This window comes from Sciurus vulgaris, assembly GCF_902686455.1.
Source record: "Sciurus vulgaris genome assembly, chromosome: 16".
Classification (NCBI taxonomy): domain Eukaryota; kingdom Metazoa; phylum Chordata; class Mammalia; order Rodentia; family Sciuridae; genus Sciurus; species Sciurus vulgaris.
In genome coordinates, this window is record NC_136477.1 from 58,952,132 (window position 1) to 58,976,242 (window position 24,111).

Consider the following 24,111-nt stretch of genomic DNA (forward strand, 5'->3'; position numbering starts at 1 on the left):
GTCAACACACAGAGACCAGAAGAAGGGTATCTGCATGCACAGTACCCAGGACCAAGCAATCCACTTGGAAGAGGAGTCTAATCCTTCAGCAACCCCAACATCCTCTAGGAAAATGCCCAAGAGGTCAGTAGCACTTGACTCTCCTTTACTGAACTCATTTAAGTTTGCAAATATATTTCCAAATAGTTGATGTCAACAGCTTGGTAGGCAAGATATTGAAAACTCCTTGCCTATCATTCACCCAAATCCAGCTTTAAATTGAATTGGGAAAAAAAAAAAAAAAAAAAAAAAAAAAACAGAACAAACGTGCAGCTTTGCCTGCAGATGGAAAAGAGGATGCAATTTCACAAACGTCTTTGTCTTTTGAGAAACATTTGTGAATCACACTTGGTAATGATTTTAAACTGTACCGCGTATTCTTCCATAACAGAGAGAAATTGTTTCATATTATTCAAATGTGTGAAGCTAGGTCCAATAAATGGAAATTTTTTTTAATCCTTCCAGAGTGACTTTAATGAAATATAAGCACTCAGAAACATGACTGTTTTTGCATAAATAGTAAAATGTAGAACCTACTGCTTGTTTCCATGAGTAATGTATCTCAAGAACTTCTACACCAACATCACCATCCTTTCATTAGAGCAGCATAGTATACTACTGGATAAGATGCACATATTTTATTTAACTAGTCCCATACTGTTGGACATTTGAGTGGTTTCCAATCTTCTATCAAAATATCAAAATGAATAATCTTGACTACATCATTTTTTTTCATGGATGCACATATGTGGGGGACATATTTCTCAAAGGAGAATTGCTGGGCTAAAGGTCAATGCATTCATGACTTTGATAGATGTTGCCAGTCTGCCCTCCTTAGGTGTTGCACTAGTTTATTCTCCATGCAGCAGTGTAGAAAATCAGTTTTCCCGCAAGAACTCTGACAGAGTGTGCAATCAAACCCGGGTTTTTTTTTTTTTTTTTTCAATCTGATAGGTGAAAAACGGTTGTTTTAATTCATTTCTCTTATGAACTATTCTTTTTTTAAAATGGAAAATGTTTTATGTCTTGTAATTCCATCTCCTACGTGGAATTAAAACGTAGTTCCCAAAACAGTCTTGGGTACCTGAAAATTCAGTGCTGTGTACTGTGCTAGACAAGGGGTAGTGTGTCCTTTTTGTCACTGTGACCAAAATACCTGATAAGAACAATTTAGAGGAAGAACACCTTATTTGGGGCTCAGGGTTTCAAAGGTTCAGTCCATGGTCGGCTGACTCCATCACTTTGGGCCTGAGATGAGGTGGAACATCATGGCGGAAGGACACAGGAGAGGGATGCTGCTCAGCCCATGGCAGCCCAGAAACAGTGAGCAAGATGAGCCAGAGACAAAATATATAATTCCCAAGGTCCCCAGTGACTCACTTCCTCCAGCCACACCCCACCTGCCTAGAGTTACAACCCATCAAATGGATTAATCCACCAATTAGGTTATGTCTTTCATAATCTAATCATTTCACCTCCTGCATTAACACAGAAGCTCTTGGGATATGACCCAAATCCAAACCATAATAGGCAGGAAATATGGGAATAAACTGCACGGTGCTGGCTTCTCAAGGGCCTCACACCAATGGAGGGGACAGAAAATCACTCACGGCAAGAGAAAATAGCACAGGCCATGTTGGGAGCGCAGGTTGTAAAAAGTAAAAAATGGCCTGCCATTCAGCCTGTGAATGAGGTGACGACAGTTCAGAAGTTTTCAAAAATCCAAAGGAGCTCACCATAACATTAAGGGCCCATGGTACCATCGAATCCGGTTTCCAACATGTACTAAAATATAACCACAAATCCCATCAAAATGCATAACTATAATGCACCCATAAAAAATGAGGAAACATAAAAAAAAAAAGGAGAATCCAGTTTCCTACTTTTACATGTGAGACAAATGAAGCAGCCAAAGGTGATGGTGCCTCAACTACTCAATGCCAAAACCAGACCTTGAACCTGAAAGTCCCTCTTGAGGAATTGTCAAAGCTATGACCATCTTCTATTGTTTTCATTGGGTTTCTTGAAAAATAGGCCAGCCATTGGGGGTTGAGAATCAAACTCTGATTTGCTGTCTTTAAAGGACCAAGATCCATCTTAATCTTCCTGCCTCAAATCTGAACCCTTTTCCTATCTACTTCTTTCCTCCTCCTCCTCCCCCTTCTTCTTCTTCTTCTCCTTCTTCTTCTTCTTCTTCTTCTAGGAATTGAACCCAGGGGTGGTTGACCACTGAGCTACATCCCCAGCATTTTTTGTATTTTATTTAAAGACAGCATCTCCCTGAGTTGCTTAGGGCCTCACTAAGTTGCTGAGGCTGGCTTTGAGCTCACGATCCTCCTGTCTCCTGAGCCTCCTGAGCCACTGGGATTATTAGACATGTGCTAACAGGTGAAATAATTTCCCAAATGCAAATCTGACCCTGTAATTCCCACTGCCCTTAAGGTCATAACCACAGACCTCCGAGGCTCAGTCTGCTCTCCGGCCCTGGCTCCTGACCCCAGCGTCATCTTCCACTGCTTTCTCTAGGTGCCAGCCACACTGTATTTCCTTCGGTTTTTCAATCAACCACACTCTCTCCCCCTTTAAGGCTTCAGCACACACTGTTCCCTCTGCAGGAAACTCTTCCTCCTTTTTCGCCTTCTTGTGATTCATTAGACTCAGGCAAAATGTCACCGCCCTGCCTGCAGAGCAGGCTTGCCCTTCTCTGCTCTCTGGGTGTGCTTTTCCATTTTTCTTTATTGAGTTACCTCTTTCATATCTGTCTTCTGCAGTGAACTAGAGACAAAGGAATATGTCTCTGTCATTCCCTGATACATTCCTATGGCCCAGGATTGTACTTAAATTCCTATTTAGGTTGGCTAACCAGCTAAAACAAATAAACTCCAAAACCTCTGCCTTTTACAGAACAAGAAGCGATTTTTTTCTATTTCATGTGACAGTTTAGAGTGGGAGTTCCAGATGTGTGGCAGCCTTACTCCACGCAGCTGTGTAGGCACACGGGGTGATGGATGTCCTACCATCTCCAGTGAGCGGCTTCCTCGGCCTCCTTCATCATTTCTACCTGAGCCAGCTGGCAAAGGGAGAGAGCATAGAGAAGCTCACATGGAAGGTGTTAAGGTTTAGATGTGAGGTGTCCCCCAAAAGCTCACGTGTGAGACAAGACAAGAAGATTCAGAGGAGAAATGACTGGGTTGTGAGAGCCTTAACCCAGTCAGTGAATGAATCCCTGATGGGATTAGCTGAGTGGTGACTGGAGGCAGGTGAGTGTGGCTGGAGGAGGTGGGCACTGGGGGCGTGGCTTTGGGGCGTGGCTTTGGGTACATATTTGTATCTGGAGAGTGGAGTCTCTCTGCTTTCTGATCACCATGTGAGCTGCTTCCCTGTACCACACTCTTCCTCCATGATGTTCAGCCTCACCCCGAGCCCTGAGGAGTGGAGCCTTCCTTCTATGAACGGAGATCTCTGAAACCGTGAGCCCCCGAATAAACTTTTCCTCCTCTACAATTATTCTTATCAAGTCTCTTATTCACAACAACAATAACAACAAAAACAATGACTAACACAGAAGGTGTTCTCTTCTCTTTGGCCCCAGTCACTTGGCTACTTAGCTACAAGGAACAGGGATATGTGTGCTGAGGAACCACCAAGGTCAAGTACCTCTTGACTACAGGGCAAGAGAACCAAGGACTTTGGTAGACAGACGGCTGCTGCACTAGAATGCTCAGTGAATAGCTCTTGAAAAACTGAGATTGTTTCAATCATTGTGTTGCTTTGCTCTAGATGCTAATATCAATACCCAAATCCCAGCATCATTGTGTTTCTTTAATTTTGTTTGCAGCATTTCAATATCCAAGCAACTGGCTTCAGTTAAAGGTAAGACGTGAGATGACTGATGTGTGTGTTTCCCCTCTACCATGGTGGCATGCCAAGAGTTAAAATAGCAGGACATCAAAGAATACCAGGGATGTAATGAACTTGTAGATAAATCATCATTCATGAAGGCTTTCTTAAAGGTTTGGGAACCGGAGTTCAGTGATAGGAATGAACTTGCCCACAAAATGAGACAAACCACTAAAGGCTAGATTATGGATCTCTGGTGGATCTATGTTCTTCCCTCATATCCAATCACTTCTCCATGGGCAGCATCCTCAGGATATTCAGAGGACTCTGAGCCTCTGATTCGTAAACATTCAGAGAAACTCAGGCTGTGATCAACTCTCCCAAAGGGTAACTATTTGCCCTTGAAATTCAATTGCATAGGTAAAGCATCTTTAGAACTAACAACATTGCCGTGGAAATAGCAATATAAGAAAAAAAAAAAAAAAACACTCATACTTGGACCATGCTTAATCCAAAATATGTAGCTTACCATGTTTGCAGAGCAAGAAGCACAGCTGGATATTACTCCTTTGCAGCTGTTTTTCTCACTAGATGGCTTGCCCACCTCTCCAGAAGATATTCTTGAGATTTTTACTTACATAAATCTCCATCTTGATGTAAATATTGTTTACACTATCACAACAAAACAGACTCATGGTTTCTATTTCAAAAAGGCACATGATTCCAGATACTTTGTTTTTTAATTTGGTACCAGGGGTTGAACCCAGGGGTGCTTAACCACTCAGTCACATTGCCAACCCTTTTATAATTTTTTTTTTTTTTTTGAGACAGAGTCTCACTAAGTTGCTTAGGGCCTCGCTAAGTTGTTAAAATGTATGTAATTTTGCTTGACATATTATACCTATGTGGAGTATAATTTATTCTAATTAGGATTCCGTTCTTGAGGTTGTACATGATGTGATGTGTTTATCTGTTTTAATTACCTTCTAGATCATTGCTGCCCAAAAGACATATAATGTAAGTCATGATCATATTTTAAGTTTTCTATAAGTCACATTCAAGGCTGGCTTTGAACTCGTGACCCTCCTGCCTCAGCCTCCCGAGTGCTGGGATCTGCAGGCGTGTGCCATCGAATCTAGCTTCCAGGCATTTTTGAGACTTGTTCTAGCAGATTTTTAAGACAGCTTCTCCCCCTGAGAGCTTGAGGCGGGGATCGTAACTATTTGAACCCCACTAACCTCTCCCCTGCCCCAGACACACACACCATTCTAGTACCAGACTCTTTAAACCAACCGCATTTAACCTCATGCCTTAACAAACCCCAGGGTAAACGCGGCTCATCTTCCTAGAATGTTTTCATTCAACAGTATGTCATTTTAAGTGTTATTCACTGAAAGTGAACATGGACAGATCATGGAATCAAGCACCCATTTTCTCTGCAGGTCTTGGCTTATGCCCGGGAGTGCTTGAGGAGTAGGGATGCAGGATAAGTACATATATGCCTCTAACACCCAGGATGGATTTGTAGTGAAAAGTTTGAGAAGTACCAAAGTCTTGGGGAAACTTTTGGCCTCCAGAGTAGAGAGTAGGGACCTTAGTGGTTGTCAGTTCTGCTACCTCCATGAGCTTTGGCAAATGACTCACTTCTGTAGGCCTTCATTTTCTCACTTGCAAAAGTAACTGATGTTAGAAAAAGTTCTCAATGGAGGTGATTCTGACACCTTGCTGTGTCAGGAGTGATGCTTCTCTGACACCAAAGTGTCAGGAACTCACTGGCTCAAGTAGTTGATGTTTAGGGTCCTGTATTCCAGCTCAGGGGAGGAGGAAGAGGCAGAGGATCATTCTGAAGTTCAAGTCAGCTCAGCTTAACACGTGTACACAACACCCAGGGCCTGGGAACAGATGCAAAGATAATAAAAATGTGGTCACTGCCTCAGGGACCACATAATCCAGAGCTGCAAAGTCCAGTGTGGTAGCTGTTAGCCGCGTGGAACTACTGAGCACTGGAAAGGTGATCACATTGAATTCAGATGTGGATTTAAGACAATTAGTAGGTAAAAAAATTATCGAAAAAACATAAAATCTCTCAATAACTTATTATATTGATTACCTGTTGAAATTATAATTTTTTTATATTAAGCAAAATAATGTACATTATTAGCCAGGTGTGGTGACATGCATATAATCCTAGCAGCTCAGGAGGCTGAGGCAGGAGGATCCAAAGTTCGAGAATCAGCAACTTAGCAAGACCCTAAGCAACATAGCAAGACCCTGTCTCAAAATATAAAATAAAAAGGGCTGGAGATATAGCTCAGTGGTTAAGCACCCCTAGGTTCAATCCCTGGTACCAAAAAGTATGTACATAAATACTAAAATTACTTTATCTGATTCTTTTTAGTTATTTTTTAATGTGACTTATAGAAAATTTTAAATATGATTATGACTTACATTATATATCTTTTGGGTAGCATTGATCTAGAAGGTAATTAAAACAGATAAACACATCACATCCTGTACAATCTCAAGAATGGAATCCTAATTAGAATAAATTATACTCCATATAGTTATAATATGTCAAAATATACTTTACTGTCTATCTAAAAAGAACAAAAACATTTTAAAAAGAAAATAAAACCTATAAACAGTGTTATAGCATAAGGGTTCTAGAGAACTATAGAAGCACAATGAAGGGACTCGTCTCCTCATCTGGAGATTTGGGAAAGAGCCCTGCAGAATATGCTAACCCCACCTGACCTTCACCCCTAGTCTACCCCCTCCCCCAAAATAAATCCTAGAGACAGAGTGTACTGATGTGAGAAACCAGATTAGCTGTGTGACTCTGGGCAATCTACTTAATCTCTCTGTGCCTCCATTTTCTCATTTATGAAGTATGAATGATACCAGGACCTCCCCATAGGACTGACTTAAAATCAAATGAGTCGAATCATGGAATCCATCCCAGAAAGGCGGGACTGGCACAGAGAATCTGGATTCCAAAAGTCATTCATTACTATTGTCCACCAGAACACCAGCTCCCAAAGTCAGGGATTATTCTGTTGTTGCTCACTGTTCTATATCCAGAACTAGCACAGGGCCCAGCAACAAATACTTACCAATAAGTTCTTGTTGGAGGGCTAGGGTAAACCAGAGAACTACACACAGTTCAATATCATCAAAGTGTAAAACATGCACATGGAATTAGCAGAAGAGGGTCACGGGAAGTAGCCCAACCCTGCAGCCCCCCTGTTGCCCCCATCCCAGAATCAAGACAGACAACGAAAGACACCAGCAGAGCCTGGTGCAGTGGCAGATGCCTGTAATCCCAACAGTACCAGAGGCTGAGGCAGGAGGATTGCAAATTCAAGGCCAGCCTCCGCAATTTATTGAGGCCCTAAGCAACTCAGTGAGACCCTGACTCTAAATAAAATACAAAAATGACTGGGGATGTGGCTTGGTAGTTACGCACCCCTGGGTTCAATCCCTGGTTGAAATTGAAATCCTTTACACTTCAAATCGCACACAGACCTTTGCAATATGCTTTCTTTCACATACTAGCTCACAAGTCTCCCTGGCAGAGAGCAGAAAAGTTAGGAGGCAACCTGCTGGGTTTATTAAAGAACCAGAAAAACAGGAAACTAGAACATTTTGCAAAATATCATCAGTGTTCATAGGACAACCAGGGCTCTTGGTTATTTTTTTTTTTTATTTTAAATATTTCCAGGGCTCTTGGTTATTTTTTTTTTTATTTTAAATATTTCCAGGGCTCTTGGTTATTTTTTTTTTATTTTAAATATTTCCGAGTCCTGTTTTTACCATGAACATATGCTTCTTTATGGTCAGGTGGGGAAATGCATGCTGTCTCTCAAAAGAGATGTAGAAGGATGAGCTGGCCAATCCGGATGGAGTCCCCATGCAGAGTGCAGCTAAGACTTGAACTTGACCGGAGGGCTGGAAAATGTGTGCTTTCCATTACCACTGTGAGGCTGACCTTGCAAACGGATATTCCAAAGTGGCTGATCTTTCTATGTGGGACTGGAAGCCAGAAAGACCTTCAAGGTCTTCGTTTATCACTTCTTAGTCATATGAAATCAAGATGCTTAAGATTAACTTTTCATGTCCAGGTTTCTACTATGCAAAATCGAGGCACGAATACTTCTCACCTCTGTGGGGTTTTTGAAGCATTAAATAAGATCATTTTTAAAAGGCACCCAACACATAGTAAACAAGGAAGGGACCTATCATCCTTTGCAAACTGACTCTCAGTCGGAAAATCCACTGCTTCTCCCAGCAAAGCACTCTCATCAAAGTCAGGGACTATTGCCCTCCAAGAAAAGTCTCAGACCCAGGAGAGCAGCCCATCCTAAAGCCTGACAGAGTTATCCTGGATTACTTCTAAATCAACTGGTCCACAGTACAGAACAAGTATTTACCTCCTAAGGAATCCATATGATTCCTCCAAGCAATTTGCTTCTCAAAGACAAGTCCATGTTGAAACTGAGTCCATTCTTCAGTTTCTTTTTCTATTTTGGGACTGAACCCAAAGGCACTTAACCACTGAGCCACATTGACAGCTCTTTTTTAATATTTTATTTGGAGACAGAGCCTCACCAAGTTGCTGAGGCTGGCCTTGAACTTGCGATCCTCCTGCCTCAGTCTCCCCAGTCGCTGGGATGACAGGTATGCACCACCACGCCCTGCTTCCTTCACCTTTAATTGAAATTGTATATGCTTCTCTTCCCGTTTTGAAGAAAACCTTGATTGCTTTACACAGAATCTAGGCCCTGCCTACCTTTCCCAAACACCCTTCCAGCTTCTAGACTCCAGTAACAGCTGTCTTCTTTCAGCTCTTGCACAGCAGACCCCTTCTGACCCAAGTCTTCACCTGTGCAGCTCCCTGAGGCTGGAACACTCAGCAAAGCCCCAACCCCACCCTGACCCCTGCCCTCTGACATGGCTGGCTTCTTCTCATTCTATTAGTTGTAGTTTACCTATTAATCTACTCACACAGACTTTGCAGACCATCTAAGTAGTTTTCTTCCCAGACCCACGTAGTAATTGCTTTTCTGTCTCTGTATTTCCTTAGTCTCATACATCACAAGTTGCATATATATATATACACATATATACATATATATGATATATGTACATGGAAAAATAACTAATGAATAGATAATATATGAACAGACATACATATCCTCTTGACCATTATTTGTTCCAGCACTAGATCGTAAGTCATACATGAGCAGAGACCACATCTGTCTCTGTCATCTCATGGACTGAGTACCTTACAAGAGTACCAAGCACATAGCCATGTAACAGAAACCACCTTATTCCATTGAAACATCGTTCTTTGAATCCCTGCTTGTTGCACATGACCTGGGCTGAAAGCTGTGAGAGTCTGTGTTTCTTTACCTTTTTCTGATTCATTCAATAGCACTTATGAGCACTCCCTCTAGAGCAGACACAAATGTGATGTTCGCTGGGGATCAGGGTATGACCCTGGGCCGGGTGGAGATTGCTTTCTATTTGTGGAACAGCTGCAAAGTGTTCTTCTATATGCGCTCTATATGTGTGGATAGATGGGTGACTAAGAGAGCTCAGAGTCTAGAGTTGTTTTTATGATACTTGGTGCATTTTCCCATGTTCTCTGTGCTACCCACTAGAAAGGAAAAATTAGCACTACCCTGTCAGAGTTTAAGCCACACCCCACACCCACCAGCTGGGAGATCCAGCATTGAGGGCAAGACCTCCAATCCACTTTCATATCAAATAACTTGTCCTGGAAGTCTTTCTCCTTTATTGTACTTAAACAAAGTGATGCTGTGCCTGATACAAAATAGAATTTCCACAAGAAGAGGGCTCTTTTATTAAGTGTGATATCCTTAACATCAAAGGCTGAGCCTTTTATGGCTTGGATGTGAGGTGTCCTCCAAAAGCTCACCTGTGAGACATGCAAGAAGGTTCAGAGGAGAAATGACTGGGATGTGAGAGCCTTAACCCAATCAGTGAATTAGTCTCTGATGGGATTAACTGAGTGGTGACTGGAGGCAGGTGGGTGTGGCTGGAGGAGGTGGGCATTGAGGGCGTGGCTTTGGGGGCGTGGCTTGGGGCGTGGCTTTGGGTATATATCTGTATCTGGAGAGTGGAGTCTCCCTCTGCTTTCTGATCAGCATGTGAGCTGCTTCCCTCCACCACACTCTTCCACCATGATGTTCAGCCTCACCTTGAGTCCCGAGGAATGGAACCTTCTGTCTATGGACTGAGACCTCTGAAACCATGAGCCTCCAAATAAACTTTTCCTCCTCTACAATTGTTCTGGTCATGGTCTTTTAGTCACAGCAGTGATAAAGTTGACTAAAACAGAGTCCAACACATAATAGGTGTTCCATAAATATATGTTAAGTAACTGAATGAAATTACAACTCAGAAAGACCAAGGCTTAGAGAGGTGAGGTGTTCTTCTAAGATCCCAGAGAAAGCAGGTGGTAAATCTCATCCTAATTCTACAAGTTCTAAATGCTACTAAAGGAACTTTTGTTCTGCACTGTTTCAAGATCCAGGATCAGACGCCTCTGTGTTCAGCTCCCAGATAAAGGGCAAAGGACCAGGGACTGTGTCCTTGATGTGCACCTCCCAAACCTGTTGCCCAAGGTTTCCTTGGGAGATGCAAATATCCCCATTTGGGGAAAGGCCATTTCCATTCTGACCTACCTCATTGCACATTTTTCTCCTCGCAGCTTTAAAGAAGGGTTCAGATCTGGAAAAAGCCATTGCTACTGCCGCTTTGATTTTCCGAAACTCTTCTGACCCCGACGGCAAACTTGGAAAAGCTACTGCCAAAAATCTACTGCAAACTCAATTTAGGAATTTCACAGAGGTAAGAGAATTTTCTGGCATGATTAAATAGGGGACACACCCTAATGACTGGCCCAAAGGGTCACCAACTCCAACTCAAGGCCCCCATTAGGTTGTTGTAATCAACAATCTAACGCATGTGCAAAGTCCCCAGGGCAGATCAGAAACCTGGAAGGTGAGTGACAGTTGGTAAGGAGAGGGAGGAAGTAGGAAGTGGTGGAAGATGAGGCTGGAGTGGTCGGGAGAAGTCAAATCTTATTCATCTCTCATGGCCTAGGAGGAGGAGGAAACTGGAAATGGTTCCAAGTCTAAGAAATCACACCAACTGTGGTGCAGAGAACAGCCTGAGGTGCAGGCAAGGGATGGGATGGGAGAGAAAAGAGATGCCGTGGGGAAGCATCCACACCAAAGACGATCGATAAGGGCTTGGAGCACAGTGGTAAGACGAGAGCAATGGAGAGACAGGAGGGACATCTGGAAAACAGAATGAATGGGACCTGAAAGCTGATTGGCTATGAGAGTTGAATGACAACCCAGTTTCTGAGTTGGAGAAGAAGCGAGTACCAGATCTAAAAAGAGAAAGACAGAGAATACACAGAACTGAGGTGGGAGGGGTAGGAGGGAGTAACAGAAGTCACTTCCTTGGGATGTGTCAATTTTAAGATGTCCATGAAACTTTCAAGTGAGGGAACTTGGGCAGCCACCAGATGCATGAGTTGAGAGGGTAGAATAGAAAGCTGCATCTGAAATGTGGAAGTACGGGTTGGGTCAGGCATAGTGGTGCACACCTGTAATCCCAGTGGCTCGGGAGGCTGAGGCAGGAGGATGTTGAGTTAGAGGCCAGCCTCGGCAATTTAGTGAGACCCTGTCTCAAAACAAAAAAGAGAGAGAGAGAACTGGGGATATGGCTCAGTGGTTTACATTTTTTCTTTGTCTACATACATTCATTTTATAAGACTATCAATAAAAATGTGAATTTGGTGGGTGAAAGAGGAAGATTAGAGTAAAAAAATATCTAGAGGACTATGAATTCTTACTTAACCTTTGATCTTGTATCGTCTAAAACTGCATTACATTCTACCATGGGTATGTATTCATACTTTGGGAAAGACTGGCCTAGAGGAAAAGTGTAAGAAGAAAAGATGTGTGTGCTTAAACCACCAATATTTATTGGTAAGTAGAGAAAAAAAAGAGGATGTTTCTCAGTTTCCATATGTGTTCTGAGACACTAAAAGGATAACTATTGTCTTTGTATGTAATGCACACTTACGGGCATATACATATACATATACATATATATACTAAGTCACTGGAAGAAGACAATTCAAGGGTACCAATTCCAGTGAGCCTATGATTATTCAACAGTGTGTGTGTGTGCATATATTGTAACACACATAAAAATGACAGGAAAGAAACGTTAATAAGGGTTAGCTAGCTTTGGGTAATGGGGTAAGGGTTATGTTTACATTCATTCTTTTAAAAAGCATTTTTCAAGTTGGGCATAAAAGTGCATATCTGTAATTCCAGCTACTTGGGAGGCTGAGGCAGGAGGATCTCTGGTTGGAGTCCAGCCTCAACAACTTAGCAAGGCCCTGTCTCAAAATTAAAAATAAATAAATTAATTAAAAGGGCTGGAGATGTAGCTCTGTGGTAAAGCATACCTGGGTTCAATCTCCAGCATAAATAAATAAATAAGATGAAAACATTTTTCCTAAATGTTCTATATTATACATGCATTATGTTTAAAATGTGTTTAAGGAAAGGTTGTTTTTAGGCAGAAATATCAGGCAGAATTGACAAGAGATTGAAAAGTTTTGGGGGGAGTCTTTAAAGAAGAGTGGTGTGAATAAATCATGTAATATTCACCAATATATTTGGCTAAAATAAATGGTATGTCTGAATGAGAAAAAAAGTCTCCTAGCTGGTGTCTTAGAGAGTCATCAGAGGGCTTTTAATATGCATGAAAATGAGGACTTAGGGGTACATCACCTCGATGTCACCAATGACCCCTCTGAGAATATCAGAGGAAAAAAATTAAAACCAGTCATTAGGAGAGACCTTCTGCCTCAGAACCCTTGGTGCAGACTGAACCCAAGAGAGGTAGCCTATCCCTGCAGCAGACACACCTACTTTAGGGTACCCTGTCCTCTGCTTGAGATGAGAGGTGCCAGAGAGCAGAGCCACAGAGTCAGGGGACTCCAGGGGACAGTTCATCTCAGGCATTATCAGGATCAACAGTGACAGTTCAACTTTACAGAGTGATGTCAGAATGCCACCTTGGCCCAGCTCTGCAAGATTCCCTAAGCAACTGTGTTATGGTTTGGATGTGAGGTGTCCCCAAAATCTCACGCGTGAGAATATGCAAGAAGGTTCAGAGGAGAAATGGTTGGGTTATAAGATCCTTAACCCAATCAGTGAATTAATCCGTGATGGAATTAACTGAGTGGTAACTGGAGGCAGGTGGGTGTGGTTGAGGAGGTGGGCGCTGGGGGCGTGGCTGGGGCGTGGCTGGGGCGTGGCTGGGGCGTGGCTTTGGGGTATATATTTGTCTCTGGCCCATGGAGTCTCTCCACTTCCTGATCACCATGTGAGCTGCTTCCCTCCACCACACTCTTCCTCCATGATGTCCTGCCTCACCTCGAGCCCTGAGGAATGGAGCCAGCTGTCTATGGACTGAGACCTCTGAAACCATGATCCACCAAATAAACTTTTCCTCCTCTTTAATTATTCTCGTGGGGTCTTTTAGTCACAGCAGTAAAAAAAAAAAAAAAAAAAAACTGACTAAAACAGGGTCCCAGTCTGTAAAGGGAAAGTCCCATCATTCCAAAAGTGCCTTGATCCTCCTGTGATGGTCTTCACAGCCAGCACACAGGTGAGCATTTGAGCCTGAACTGAGTGCGATCAGTTCCGTTGAAGAATCAAATCACTTTTATGTTCTTATTGATTAAAAGGTTTGACTCTGAAAAGCCTCTCCACTTACATGCTATTCAGATATTTTCCTTGGGTCTGTTTATGAGGACCACAAACTTGAATTTGATTTATGATCAAACTAAATGCTTAACGATCTTCTTAAGTATTTGCTTTCTTTTAGCATCATTTCTTCTATATTTCTGGATTGTCTGACCGTTCAGGTGAACCCATTAAGGGATACCTCCCATAGAAAAAGAGATTATAGTTCGAAAATCTGAAAACGTAACAACATCTGTGTTACAAGAAAAGGGTGGGATAGCTCAGCAAGTTTTAGAGCAAGAGGTCCAGACTCAGATGGAGAGGCTACAAATCTTAACTCAGTACCCAAAGCTGCTTAGCTTGAGGCAAAGTTGCTTAATTATCATTAAGTTCTGATACAGCTTCAGAAGAGGGGACAGTAATAGTATATATTCAGAAAGATCACTGAAAGGATTAAATAAGAGACCCACAAAGAAATTTTTTTGTTGGGGAGTACTGGGGATTGAAATCAGGGGCACTCGACCACTGAGTCGCATCCCCAGCCCTATTCTGTATTTTATTTAGAGACAGGGTCTCACTGGGTTGCTTAGGGCCTCACTAAGTTGCTAAGACTGGCTTTGAACTCATGATCCTTCTGCCTCAGCCTCCCGAGCCCCTGGGATTACAAGGCTACATTGCTGTACCCAGCCCACAAAGAGATTTCACACCATTCTTTGGTAATGCTGGTGACTCATGTTATCTGTTAAAAATATTTATTTGGGCTTATTTTCTGTAAACCCAAGGTTTGCAACAATAAATGAGGTTTTTCCTTCTTCCTTTTTATTCTTGCAGGGACAGGAAACCAAGCCAAAATACCAAGAGATCCTTTCTGAACTGGATGAGCATACAGAAAATAAGCTTGATTTCGAGGACTTCATGGTCTTGCTCCTAAGCCTCACTATCATGTCAGATCTGCTACAAAATATATGGAGCACAAAAAATGAGAAGTGACAGTTTTAAATGTGGGAATAGATAAGATAATGTCACAGCACAGTGTCAAATGATTAAAGATTTTTTTTCCTTCTTTTTGTAATCAATTAAATATACTGATCCTGAATCTCGGGTGGCTCTGATTATTAATACTCAGATTTAATATAACTAAAAAGTTTACACAAACTCTCCAGAAATGTTTGAACAATCCTTTATCCGTGTGTCAGGCTTTACAACATGATAAATGAATATCCGATTGCTTTCGCTAAGTCCATAGTGACATGGGGAATTTTTGCCATAGACCCTGAGTCATTCTTTCATTCATTCATTCCATGGGGTCTGTTGAGCATCCATTTGGTGACACTGTTGAGGACACAGAAGAATGCTTACAGAATTCCTGCAGAAAAGATGGAGGATGAACACTTTTTGCAAACACAACCTAATTATAATTACAGTACAGGATGCTAAAAAAGCTTATTATCTGACCTGGGTTCAAAGGTCAGAGGAGATTTACCGACATTCTGCAAAACCCTAGACACTCACGTAGATGTGTCACTTCAGGAAAAAAATAATCCTGTTGTTTCGGGGGGAGAAATGCTTTGATTCATTTTAAAATTATTGTAATTTCCCAGGTCCTTCTCTTGAGTTCTGATTTTCTCACAGACCAAAGTTGCAGGGCACACACACATATCCACATATACAAAACCCTTTCAAAAGAGACAATGCCTTTTAATAACTTTGGGTCTGGTGGGGTGTTACCACACACAGTAGTGTTCCAAACCCACCAAAATGCAACTCGTTGGCTCTCTCCTCTGCAAACCTCAGACCTCCATCCAGAGCTTAGACCAAGTAAGGAAAAGTTCCAGACTTTCCTCTCTATTGCCACTTTAGCAGGAGGCAGGTGTGTTTAATGGAAGCATTCAAACTCAATTATCTAATTACAGAAGAGAAAAGGGGCCAGGCGAGGTGACACACGTCTGTAAACCCAGTTGCTCGGGAGGCTGAAGAAGGAGGATCAAGAGTTCAAAGCCAACCTCAGTAACTTAGTGAGGCCCTAAGCAACTTAGTAAGACCCTGTCTCTAAATAAAATACAAAAAAAAAAAAAAAAAAAAAGGTTTGGGGATGTGTCTCAGTGGTAGAGTGCCCCTGGGTTCAATCCTCAGTACAGAAAAAAAAAAAAAAAAGAGGATAAAGAAAATTCTCTATGCCCACCTTTCAACATCTTCCTGCCTTGAGCTATTTAGTTGGAATCAAGTGGGAAAGAAAAACAGGGAAATTTCTTCTTTGTTCTTACCAACACCAGAATGATACTCTATACTGGTCACTTTTCTAGGGACTTAACAAATCATGACTCATTTTACCCCCAACAACCCACTGAAGTAGGTCTTCTCATTAGGACCATCTTACTGATGAGGAAACTGAAGCACAGAAGTTCTGATGTTCATAAAGTCACACGATGAGCAGGTTTGCAAGTTTTCCGCCTCCCGGAGGGCAATGTTAATTTGGTTTTAATATTAGATTTTATTGTGAGCAATAATATTATAACTTGACAAAAATAGCCGTGCACATTTCAGGCACCGGGCAAGTGATAGCAGTACCAGCTGGGCCCCGGAGAACCATTTGGCATTCCTCAAATAGAACTCTGTGGGCTGTCCCTCCCTCGAAGCCCTTTGTGTCTCAGTCACAAGTAGCTGAATATGGAAATCTCAGTGACCAATGAAAAGGTCAAATTCACACCTTTCAAAGAAGGGGAAAAGAGAGAGACTCACCAATGGTGTGATGGAGAATCTTGGAGCCCTTCCAACCCTCTGGGCTCCCAGGAAGAGTTTTCAAAAATCCATCCCAGATGGAAAGTCACGCTCCTCTGAGGGGGATATCAATTATAGAATCTATTTTAGCAAAGAATGAAAACAGCAAAAGCACGTGTACGTGTTGAAGCATCAGTGACAGATAAACCAAGGAGCGTGGTGTTAAGACACTAGATCCCAGAAGACCCACTTCTGGGATCTAGTCCCAAGGCCGTGAGCTCCGCTCTGTTTTAAAGGGTGCCATATTGAAAATGGTACTGACGGTCATAGGTGAGGCTGTGGCGCAGCTCTGTCTGGGTATCCCTGGGTTGCCAGGAATGAAATCCTCTCCAATTATACACACACCAAAGGGGAAAGAGAATGGTGTATTTATAAACAAGTACAAGAGTGTAAAATGAAAATAAAGGGCAGAGACTCCAATGAACATCCACAAAATACTGGAAAGGGTAATAGCAAAACCAAGGTATTTCAGGATCTCTAAAATGAATTGGTTTCTTGTCTTTACATTGCTCTGCATGTGATCATGATTATGCATTCATAGTTTCTCTCTCTCTCTCTCTTTCTCTCTCTCTCCTCTCTCTCTCTCTCTCTCTCTCTCTCTCTCTCTCTCACTCTCCTGACCAGTTCTTTCTGCTTCCTCACACCAGAGCCAAATAAAACATTTTGATTGCAGACCAGTCCTTTTATGATTAAGTGTTCAACAAACATCCAGTAGCATTTCAGAAGCAACTCAATCCCCAGGAGAGAGAACGCCATCGGTGGATTCTAAGTAGGGACAGCGACTGGCCCAGTTATCTGTGGTCAAGGAGAGAGTCACCTGCCCACCCACAGAAGCCAACTCCCCAAAGAGGATGCAGGCAGGTTCTCAAAGGAGAAGAAGAGAAGCTGGGGAGAAACTGACTGAGGAAATCATCAAAATCTCTAGAATGAAATGCGAAACTTGGACTGGAAGGGCCAAGTTATTTACTTCTCAGAGATGGGTCCAGCAAAAGGGTCTCGGTGGAACCACTTTATCTGTTATTCCAAGTGAAACCTGGAGTGCACTGTCACTCACAAAGAACACTAACCTGAGTCTTCCTGGGAAGTTTTCCTGCGATTAATTATAGCCAAGATATTCTTATACCAGTACAATTTGCTAAGCATGACAGAAACGTACCCAGTCCTGGAACCCCTAATTTTCTTTCTCTTAGCATCTAAAAGTGGGTCCAAGTATGAGATCAGGATCTATGCTTTAAATAGACCTCCGGGAGAAGCAGGGAGAGAGCTGGAAAGAGAGCAGAGGGGGCCTAGTTCATCAGCTCACCTGTGGCACTGACAGGTAGGGCTATCGAGAGGCCTTGGGGAGACCAGAGCATAGGAGGCAGCCAAGGTGGCCCGGACTATTGACAAAGGGACAACAGCAACTCGGGCCTGGGAGAGTGGTTGGTTGTGTCTGACTTCTCTTCTGCAATTTTTTTTTTTTTTTTTTTTTTTTTTTTTGGTGCTGGGGATTGAACCCAGGGGCACTTAACCACTGAGACACATCCCCAGCCCTTTCTATTATTTAGAGACAGGGTCTTGCTGACTTGCTGAGGGCCTTGCTCAATTGCTGAGGCTGGCCTTGAACTCCCAATCTTCCTGCCTCAGCCTCCTGAGCCACTGGGATAACAGACGTGTGCCACCATGCCCGGCCTCTTCTGCAATTTCAATCCAGAACCCATGGTCTCAGATTTCTCTTTGATCTATTGGGAATAAAATTTAAATAATCCAATTCACGAGATGCCATGGCATAAAGTAGAGTTTTGAGCTTTTTTTTTTTTTACTTTGGAGTTTGGGCATGTTATACTGTTATGGCCTTTTTTAAAAAAGAACTTTCCTAGTTTTGCACAGTGGCAGTATCGTAGCCAATGAGGTTTATCCGAGGAGCGATTATTGCTAATTGGAAAAAAAAAAAAAAGAATTTGCCTTGAGTAACACCACACATTCCTGCTACAGGTTCTCAATACTTCATCCCCCAGACAAATTCTGAATCTAAAGAGCAGTGACCATGAAATTTTTTTTCATAATTATTTGGTGACAAAACATAAATTTTAAGTTACTGTGATATTTCTCTCTCCTACTTAGTATGAGTATTTAGAGCATAAAGCTGGAGATTCTGCACCCCCAGAGAAATCACTGGCCTCAAGAAGTGAGCAGACAGGGAGGAGACCTGGACTCTGATCCCAGACCTGCCACCATGAGCTGATGACAAGTCCCCCACTTTTCTGAAGGAACCTCAGTTTTGTTTCTGATTGAACCCAGGGACACTTAATCACTGAGCCACATCCCCAGCCCTGTTTTTATATTTTATTTAGAGACAGGGTCTCACTGAGTTTTTAGGGCCTCGCTGAGTTGCTGAGGCTGACTTTGAACTCACGATCCTCCTGCCTCAGCCTCCCAAGCCGCTGGGATTACAGGCGTGCGCCACCACACCCAGCTAACCTTATATTTTTTAAATACATGTTTGGAATAGGGGGACTCTTTTCTTTAAAAAGTTGTAGTGAGACTTCAAGAGGCAACTTGTCTCATTCTAGACAAATTCCTATTGTCATGACCTTAATTGATAGCTGCCCCACACGGAGGATCTATTGCTCTCAAGTATCACTATACAGTCCCTACTCGGCTTTGGAGATTGGTATTATCCTCTCTATTTCACCAAAGAGAATGAAATTTGGGGGAAGGTGGAGTGGCTTGCCCAGAGACACAGGGCAAAAAGTGGCAGACCACACCCAGCAGTGGAACCCAGGCTTGCTGCCTGCCATTTTCTGGCTTCTTTCAATGACACCATGACACCATTTAAGGAGAGCCTGTCCAACATTTAAGGTTTATACTGAATTGCAACAAATTTTTCTCTAAAACAAGGAGGAGGAGGAATAAAAAGAAGAATTTCACATGCTCAGAGCCCAAAGGAATGAAGAAAAGTATTTAAAAATGCAATACAATCAGGCATGGTGGCCCACACCTGTAATTCCAGCAAGCAGGAGGCTGAGGCAGGAGGATCACAAGTTTGAGAGCAGCCTCAGCAACTTAGAGAGGCCCTAAGCAACTTCGTGAGATTCTGTTCCAAAATAAAAATAAAAATAAATAAATAAATAAGAAGGGCTGGGGATGTGGCTCAGTGGTAGAGTGTCCTTGGGTTCAGTCCTCAGTACAGAAAAAAAAAAAAAATGCAGTATAGTATAAAATGATTTTCCTTGCTTCCCTTTGTCATTTAATTCTGTTTTCCGGGGATTTATTCCTCTGGGGGAAGGCAATGGAATTTTTTAATCCACATGTCCTGCTGCCCACATATGTTGGGAAGAAGGCCACAGAAGCAGGGGAAAGAGCGTCAGATCCTTGGGACGGAGAAAGTGCTTTCCGAACCTTGACATGTGGCCAGGTGGAGTGTAGAGACAAGAAGCAGGCTTTACTCCCAGGTCCACCCCTGCTCACTCCTCTTCAACTCCCATGTTCTTCCTTACTTGGTAAAAGGGGACCCTGTGACCAGATGTTCCCTAAAATCCCATCCCACTCTGATATTCTTTGGGGCGAACCAAGATTTTTTTTTTTTTTTTTAAAGAAAACCATAACAAGACCTAACATGCCCATGGATAAACCCTAATCCTCTAACCATCTGTCTCTTCTGTTCCTTTGCACTGCCACTTGACCTTGGCAGTGGGCAGATTCACCCCAGTACACAGAGCACCAGGCATCAGTAACCAGCTAATGTCCCTGGGAGGCCCAGAGGGGAGGAAGAGAAAAGATGAGAAATCCTCCGAGGCTTGGAGGTAGAGAGCATGAAGATGTGCTTTGTGTGTGTTTCAAAACTGCCACAATTCCAGCAACTCCTGTCACTTTCTCTTGGCCTGTAGGATCTTGAACAGGAAGAGCCCTGGCCGCTTAGACACCTGGAACAGTGTCTGGGACACAGTCTGTGCTGAGTGAATATCAAACGAACAAATGAATGAATGAACGATCCTCCAGTCAAAGGCATGGAAAGGAGAATATTAAAATTTTGCTTGAGCCCCAGGCACCGTGTCACACGCCTGTAACTCCAAGGCTAAGGAGGCTGAGGCGGAAGGATCGCGAGTTCAAAGCCAGCCTCAGCCACTTAGTGAGGCCCTAAGCAACTCCATGAGACTCTGTCTCCAAATAAATATAAAAAAGGGCTGGGGATGTGGCTCAGTGGTTAAGCACCCCTGGGTTCAATCCCTAGTACAAAAAAAAAAAAAAAAAAAAAAAAAAAAATTTTTTTTTTTTTTTTTTGCTTGAATACAGGCCAGTGTCATGCAGAATAAAAAGACAGTTCTGACGGTAGGTGAGTGAACTAGATCTACTCACAAAGACCACGTGTAATACAAAGCTGCTCCCCAGCCCTTTCCACTGCATCACAACCTAGCTTGTCAGTCTGAAAGCTGCTCTCCCGCCCTTTCCGGTGCAGCCATTTTCCCGCCTCCCAACTACTGTCAGTCTGTGAACATCCTAGCTAGCTATTGGTTCATCAGTCAGCTTGCAAGTATCCTTCTCCGTTATTGGTTCCCTGTTAGCCCAGCAGGATTCTTAAAGATAGCTTCACCGCCATCTTTTCTCATGCTTTTCTCTCCCCCTGACTCACTTTCTTTCTCCTCCTCGATTTCCACTCTCTCTAGCTGTGCGCCCTTTCTCTTTCCTTTCTTTTCCTCTCATTTTCTCTTTCCCTGCAGGGAGACACTGTTTGCTTAATAAACTCCCTCATGTGATTTCCCGTGTCCGGCGTGGTTTTCGTGGGATTCCTTACACCATGCTAATTCAGAATAGGTAGAATTGAAAAAGTGGACTCAGTTTATAATTTCCTTCACTCCAGTTTAACTCAGGACCAGCAAATAAGCCGTTAGAATATTCTCGAGATGACAGAGAATCTTCATTGTTAAAGGTATATGAAGTCCACACACAGTGGGAAATCTACTGGGACAGAGATGCCCAGAACCCAGAGCCACTTGGCCAGCACTGAACGTCTGAGCCAAGAGCCACATGAGCAGTTGAGGACTCTTCTGGTTTTTTGGGTTTTTTTTTTTTTTTCTTTTCTTTTGGGTACCAGGGATTGAACTCAGGGGCACTCAACCACATCCCCAGCCCTTTTTATATTTTATTTAAAGACAGGGTCTCACTGAGTTGCTGAGGCTGGCTTTGAACTCGCAATCCACCTGCCTCAGCCTCCTGAGCTGCTGGAATTACAGGCATATGCCGCCGCACCAGGCACTCTTCTGTTTCTTGCTGATTTTTGAACCTTAGTCAGCCAGACCATTGTTTCAAAGCACGTTTTTACTTATAGGATGAAGTCATTTGAAATTCAGTGATTTATCTTTATATTCAAAGGATCTTCATCAACTTCATCTGCTTCTTGACCCAGTTTCCTGTCCTTTAGCCTCAAGGGTGCACTGTGACCTCAGACAGATTTGCAGCCACAGTGAGGACAGGTTAATCCTGGGAAATCTCTGCACCTCTCACCTGGATGGATAGAGGCCTCAAGAGCAGGACCGGGGGTTTTTTCTTTTCTTTTCTTTTTTACTTGGTTGTGGGGCTGGTGCATCTGAAGTGGCCTCTGAATGCTTGGAACTGTCTGCCTTTGCAAAATCTCTCTCTTTGAAAGAAAGAAAGCTGTAGGTATGCTGGGGACTTCTGGAGGGCTTAATGAAAATCAATAATGAAATTAAAGGTGGGAAAAGGAGAACCACAGGTTTCTAAAGGATCTTCGATTTCTCTGACACTTTGTTCTTTAAGGAAAGAATTCTGATTCCCCTGAAAAGCACGTGTGGAATCGTGAAGACCTTAAATTGCATACTTATGGGGCTCATTGCTCAGGAGCGGTCTTGGCTAGACTTCCTCCAGTCCGTTCCCTCTCTGAAATCAGGATGAGATGAAAGGCGAAGAATGGAAATTATGTCTAATCTCTGGGGTCACCAGCTAGGAGTGGGCTCAGGTTTCTTGACTCCTGGAACCCTTTTGAAATTAAGCTAGGGCCTAGCTCTTCTCAGCAAGCTCAGCCACAGCACAGGTGAGAGCCCCTGTGCTCAGAGTCTCCTAGTTAGAATCAGAACGTGCTGCTTTTCTGGGGTGTTTTGAATAGGAACGTGACATTTTTTTTCTTTTTAGGAAGCACAAGCACCTAGGTGCCCCCATGGTAGAATGGGAAAGTGTTACCGTCAAGATGGTCAATTCCCAACTGAACATGGTGGCGCCCACCTGTCATCCCAGTGTCTCAGGAGGCTGAGGCAGGAGGATTGCAAGTTCAAAGCCAGCCTCAGCAACTTAGCGAGGACCTAAGAAACTCAGTGAGACCCTGTCTCTAAATAAAATATAAAAAGAGGCTGGGGACGTGGGTCAGTGGTTAAGCACCCCTGGATTCATTCTCTGGCACAAAGAAGGAAGAGGAGGAGGAGAAGAGGACGGAGGAGGAGAAGTTGATGATGACATTGTCTCTAATCTTTATTTAACTGTTCTGAGCTGATTTGGACAAGACTCATAAACTCTGGAAAGCATGTCATCACTGAAATCACATTGGTTGTTCTCGAAGAATCCCAGCCTGAGCACTGACATCCCTCTTCATCCCTGTATCCCTAGCAGAGCTGATGTCAGCTTGTGCTCACTGGCATGTCTGCACCAGATGTTCACAGCTGGCATCGCTTCCGATTGGTCTATGTCCATGGCATAGAAGTTGTTGGGTGTTTTGTTTTTTTTGTTTGTTTGTTTGTTTGTTTGTTTTTGCGGTGCTGGGGATCGAACCCAGGGCCTTAGTGAATGCAAGGCAAGCACTCTACCAACTGAGCTATCTCCCCAGCCCCTTGTTGGGTGTTTTGAATGTCACCTCCACAGCGAATGCTGCTGATGTCCCATGCATATCCTCGTAGTCCACCCAAGGACACCTGTGACCACAGTACACTGCTTCAGGCACACTGGCAATATCTTGCCTCAATGCACACAGGTCTCTCTTCTCTGGAGCCTGAGGAGTTTTGCTCTATAATCAGGAAGGTACCAACCGGACCTTCTGCAAGTTAAAACTTTCCACCAATGCAGAAGGAGAGCCAGAGGGGAGCTCCTCCAGAGTCCATCACCCTAAGATTACAAGGCAAGTGCCTCACAGTTTCTCAGAAAGTCCCCAGTGGGACTGACCCTGGTTGTCCACAGAGGTAGCCTATGCACTAATACACTGGTATTGCTTTTTCCTTCTTTCCTTGATTCAACTTAACTTCCTCAGTTTTGCTTCCTAAAATTACCATCCAACATACTTCCTGTTCCTTCCCTGGGTTCTTAGCGGGAGAGACTCAAACAAAGAAAACCCCTCTCCTGATTACCAGTACTGAGAATACTGTTTTGCACATCCTAAACATTCAAAAAGCACCCGCCATGTCGTCTTGAGACATCTGCCCAGCTGTATACCTGTTCTTACCGAGCTACGTGGCTCATCTCCTTTGGGAGATGATTCACAATTGGAGATCATGAAACAAAGAAATCGGAATCATCTTTTTCTTCCAAGGTGGTACAGCCAGAGTCAGGTAGGAATGGGTGGAGCAAGGGCAGGAAGAGTCTAATTCTATGTGCTGGTGACTCTGGTGGGTTAGAAGGTGAACAGTAGAGAAGGAGACAGGAAGTAGGTATATGCCCATTCTCCCTCTCA

The 24,111-nt window shown here is 43.1% G+C and overlaps 1 protein-coding gene across 1 annotated transcript; it reads left to right on the forward strand.

The window, feature by feature from the left end:
* On the forward strand, positions 1–14,778 carry SNTN (sentan, cilia apical structure protein). The gene is made up of 4 exons (XM_079114472.1): positions 1–123; positions 3,878–3,912; positions 10,616–10,755; positions 14,514–14,778. The coding sequence occupies exons 1-4, from the start codon at positions 35–37 to the stop codon at positions 14,670–14,672; spliced, it is 423 nt and encodes a 140-aa protein (XP_078970598.1). The 5' UTR covers positions 1–34; the 3' UTR covers positions 14,673–14,778.
* The last annotated feature ends 9,333 nt before the right edge of the window (positions 14,779–24,111 follow it).

Bases quoted from the DNA above. Each gene is read 5' to 3' on its own strand.
- SNTN (XM_079114472.1), top strand. From the start codon at position 35: ATGCACAGTACCCAGGACCAAGCAATCCACTTGGAAGAGGAGTCTAAT. The intron at 124-3,877 runs GTCAGTAGCACT...TTTTGTTTGCAG, and splicing joins TCTAGGAAAATGCCCAAGAG to CATTTCAATATCCAAGCAAC. The intron at 10,756-14,513 runs GTAAGAGAATTT...TTATTCTTGCAG, and splicing joins AATTTAGGAATTTCACAGAG to GGACAGGAAACCAAGCCAAA.